This window comes from Triticum aestivum, chromosome 5D (assembly GCF_018294505.1).
Source record: "Triticum aestivum cultivar Chinese Spring chromosome 5D, IWGSC CS RefSeq v2.1, whole genome shotgun sequence".
In the NCBI taxonomy this organism is placed as follows: Eukaryota; Viridiplantae; Streptophyta; class Magnoliopsida; order Poales; family Poaceae; genus Triticum; species Triticum aestivum.
This window is the reverse complement of record NC_057808.1, coordinates 8,664,324-8,668,290: the sequence shown is the minus strand read 5'-3', so window position 1 is coordinate 8,668,290 and position 3,967 is coordinate 8,664,324. Positions and strand designations below refer to the sequence as shown.

Sequence of the window (3,967 nt, the reverse complement as noted above, 5' to 3'; positions counted from 1 at the left end):
TACTATACGTCAAATTTACTTTTTTTTTAAGTGTAAGTAGGTCAGATTTACATTTTTTAACACAGTACAGACGCAAGCGCTCAACATACGTGCATAGTACGTCGGATTTACTAGATGAACAGATACTGCACTTGATCTTAAGCCAAAAGGAAGAGAAATGTATCAACACGTTTTTTTTTTAGACATAGAAATGTATCAACACATGACCCGGTTTACTCGGTTCAGATAATAAACCAACACAGCCCAGCCTTCCTACTTTTGTTTTCTGTTCTGCGGGCGGCCCAGCAGCCCAGCTCTACCCCTCGCGAGCCCCCGACCGGCTCTCCCCTCAGGAGCCCGGCCTCGCCGGCGGCGGCGCGCTCACCGGCCTGCCGTCACTCCATCACCGCCTCGCCTCCAGCTTGGCCCCGCCATCAGGCACCTGGCCTCCTCCCCCTCCTCTGAAGTCCGCCCCCCGCCCGCCCCCGCCTCCCCGACGCCCAACGGCCGCCGGCGCTCCCCACTCCCTGCCCCGCCCAGCAAAGCTACAGGTAATGAATCGACCGCCACCACCCCTGGCCGGTGTATCGCTGACTGCTATCGATGCGCTCAAGCACATCCCGATTGATATCGATGCGCTTGCTAATTTGGCCTCCCTCCTGGGGATGGCATGGAGTTTTTTGGGGGCATTTCTCGACCCGCGGCTAATCTTTCAGCAACCATAAAATCTCGTGTTAATCTAAAAGAAACCACGAAATTCTGTTGCTGTTATGAATTACATGAATGCGCAGTCTAGTCTTGAGCAACCACAGAGAAACAATTTTTTTGTCTAGCCCTGCGTGTGTGTGTGTCATGCATGCACGCGTCCTGCTTGCTGTTATGCCGCATAGGTCACCGAGAAGCGAAACTGAAAACCGATTGTGCTGTTGTACGCATAATAGGCGTGGCGCTCATGCTGAGGCGAGTGCCCTCCGATGCCTTCTCCGCGAAGTCGTGCCCTGTGATGTGGCGCCAGGCGGCATGCTTTGCTTTGCTCTGCTCTTAGGCACAGCTCTCTACTTCTGTACTCAGCATGCCGTCGCAAGTCGCTTGGTTTCGTTTCTGTGGTGTTTGAACCGGGGAGCTCTGCTCCATGGTACTCTATCGTGTCGTAAGAGTTATTGAATCTTGGCAGAAACCTGCTCATCACACAGGACGTATTTCTCAAGGACCGATAATCCATATTTAGAGAGTATAATCGGTATGACGAATTTTAGCCATCAAATATACAAACAGAAATATTGTTGCCTCAGTTTTCGAGTTCCTGCCAACTCTGGTTAGTTTGGTACATACTGAAACAGTTTATGTCTACCGAAACTTAACTTATTTACCTAAACGAACTGACAGAATTGACCGAATGTTCAGGCCTAATCATATATATGTCCAACGCCGTAACCAGTTCTGCAATTCATAGGAGAATTAATACTTTGTAATTTCTGTCGATCTTTTCCCTTTTTTTGTACTATGCTCAGTTCAGGCATCAACCTTTGGAGTCTTCTGGTATCATACACGTTCCTACGGCATATTATTCCCTCTTATGTTTCGAATAATTTCACTGGTAGGCACCTACCCATTCGTAAAAAATGCTGCATCGAAACCCCCTTCACTTTCCTCCTTTCCTGCAGGTGAGCACGATGCTGCGCAGCTTCCCCCAGGCCCGTCGGCTTCTCAAGTAAGTGAGCACGACGAGCTTCCCATAGCTGGCTCGCCCTCTCTACAGTTCTCTTTGGCTTGTGAACCGATTGATTCTTGATGATGTCTCTGTTCTTGTTGATTTGTGGGGTTCAGGAGGCTGGGTTTTGAGAAGGGGGACGCCTACTTCTTTAAGCAGATGGGCAAGGGCATGCTATGCACATACGCGCTTTTTGGCGCTGCGTGGTTCTGGAATGAGACATCGCCGCTTGGCTGGTGGACGCTCAAGCCACGGCCCAAGGTATGGCCGTTGGTGACCTTTAATTTATTTCTTGGATGGGGCAGACATGAATTGCTGAGGCCTTTTGTTTTGCTGTAAGATATGTGTTCAGTACAAATAAGTTCATCCTGCTGTATGTTCTGTTTCTGGAACTATGGTTCAGAGCTGCCAATAGATACTGTCCATATAGTGCATACTGTGACTTGAGGCATTAATTGATCCAGCAGTGTCCATTCTATAATTTTGTTGTATGCGACGCTCGCATAATTTCAGCAGTATACATAGACTAAAACTGATTTGCATCCGTGAACTGCCATAACCGGTTACTAATTAAAGCATAGGCAGCAGCATATTAGACGCTTGTATTATGCTTATGAGATGCAATTCAGACAACCTTTATATGGGGATTATATTTTGTCCACAAATATTTCATATGCCTCGTTAGGCTTTACTGAAATAGTTCACATTTTCGGTCGTCCAATATCATCAACTAATAAGCACTCCTTAAATGTCTGAAAAATTGAGACTAATATGAAAAGGAGCTTAAGTTCTATCGGGTTATATTATGCGACACCAAATGTGGCATGCTTGGCGCCATATGATTATCCATAGTGATCACTCAGAGGAGGTGAATCTCTATTCTGCAAGATTGTTCAAAACCGCACGGAGCGCTCTTTTTCGCCAATGCTAATCTTCCTTCAACCTGAGTGTTCAATTTACGTACTGTTGCTCAAAGCTCTGTCGAAATCATTTGCCAGGAAGAGAAGGAGATGGCGCATCTGTATGAGCGCAGGGAGTTCCCGTACCCAGGTGACGAGGAGGCGGTGGAGGAGTTCATAAAAAGCGGGGGCGCCCTGGGCACCACGATCGGGCCCAAGGGGTTCGCTGACGCGAACATGGACTCGGACAACATGCAGAAGCAGCTGCAGTCGAAGAAGTTCGACCAGGAGGCGCGGAAGCTGTGGTTCCGTATGCGCAACGAGGTGGTGCAGGAGCTCCAGGAGAAGGGGTTCGACGTCGAATGAAGATTAGTTTTATTCCCATGAAAGAAATGGGGGAAGGCATCGGCTTGATTAAGTATTTTGCATTGATAAAAGTAGAAGAAACATTTTCCTGGGATAAAGTTAGATGCATCCAAGTGCAGTGCAATCCCTTTTTTCTCGGTGGAGATTAAGTAAATCCGGTTGCATCCAGGCTTGTATTCCTTTCCTCTGTCTTTCTTTGGGATTAAATAAGTTGTTTTCCATGATTAAACAATTAATCATGGATTAATCATATATATTGAGACGCTGGTTTAATAATTTAATTTGTACTTTTTTCTTTAAACTGTCTGCTGAGCTCATAATGCTTGCATCTGCCTAGTGTTCTACTCAGTGTGCGTCAGCTTTTTATTTTATTCTCTTTTTTTAAAATGATCGGATATATCTACTACTTCCTCCGTCCCACAATGTAAGACCATTTTTAACACAACAGCGAGTATTAATGTTCACAAGAAACACAAACCACCCCAAACGTAATAAAAATTATAAAGTTCACCGGAAACACAAACCACCCTAAACATAATAAAAATTACATCAAACTTTTAAGGGCAAGTGTCGCACGGTTGACAAATGAGATTTGGACCAAGCACGGCACGACGACGCCAACATTATTTTTCTTCCACGTCAATCCTTTTCATTCAGTTACACTGCGTTGGGATTGACAATGGGAAGTGGTTAGGGGATCAGAGATAGTTTAGAGCATCTCTAGCAGACCCCTTAAAACGCACGAAACTGTAAAATAACCGCCAGTTTATAGTTTTAGGCGGAAAAAGCGACCGGAATAGAACCTGTAAACGACTCCGGCCCGTAAATTTTTTTAAGGGGCGCGGAAAACATCCCAGCTAAACCCTTGAAAATAAGGATTTTGGAGACAACTCGAGGGTGCCCTGTATACGCGAAAGACCGTTGGCGGGAATCCAACTGCCATCGGAACCTTCATGAATCGCTCCCGTCCGCCCGTCCCCGGCCGCCGCGCCCGCCGGGCGCCCCGGCTCCC

At 46.7% G+C, this 3,967-nt stretch overlaps 1 protein-coding gene across 1 annotated transcript; it reads left to right on the top strand.

Moving 5' to 3' along the window:
• Positions 1-263: 263 nt before the first annotated feature.
• LOC123119094 (uncharacterized) lies at positions 264-3,256 on the top strand. Its single transcript, XM_044538768.1, has 4 exons — positions 264-530; positions 1,644-1,690; positions 1,807-1,951; positions 2,689-3,256. The coding sequence occupies exons 2-4, from the start codon at positions 1,653-1,655 to the stop codon at positions 2,953-2,955; spliced, it is 450 nt and encodes a 149-aa protein (XP_044394703.1). The 5' UTR covers positions 264-530; positions 1,644-1,652; the 3' UTR covers positions 2,956-3,256.
• Positions 3,257-3,967: the final 711 nt, after the last annotated feature.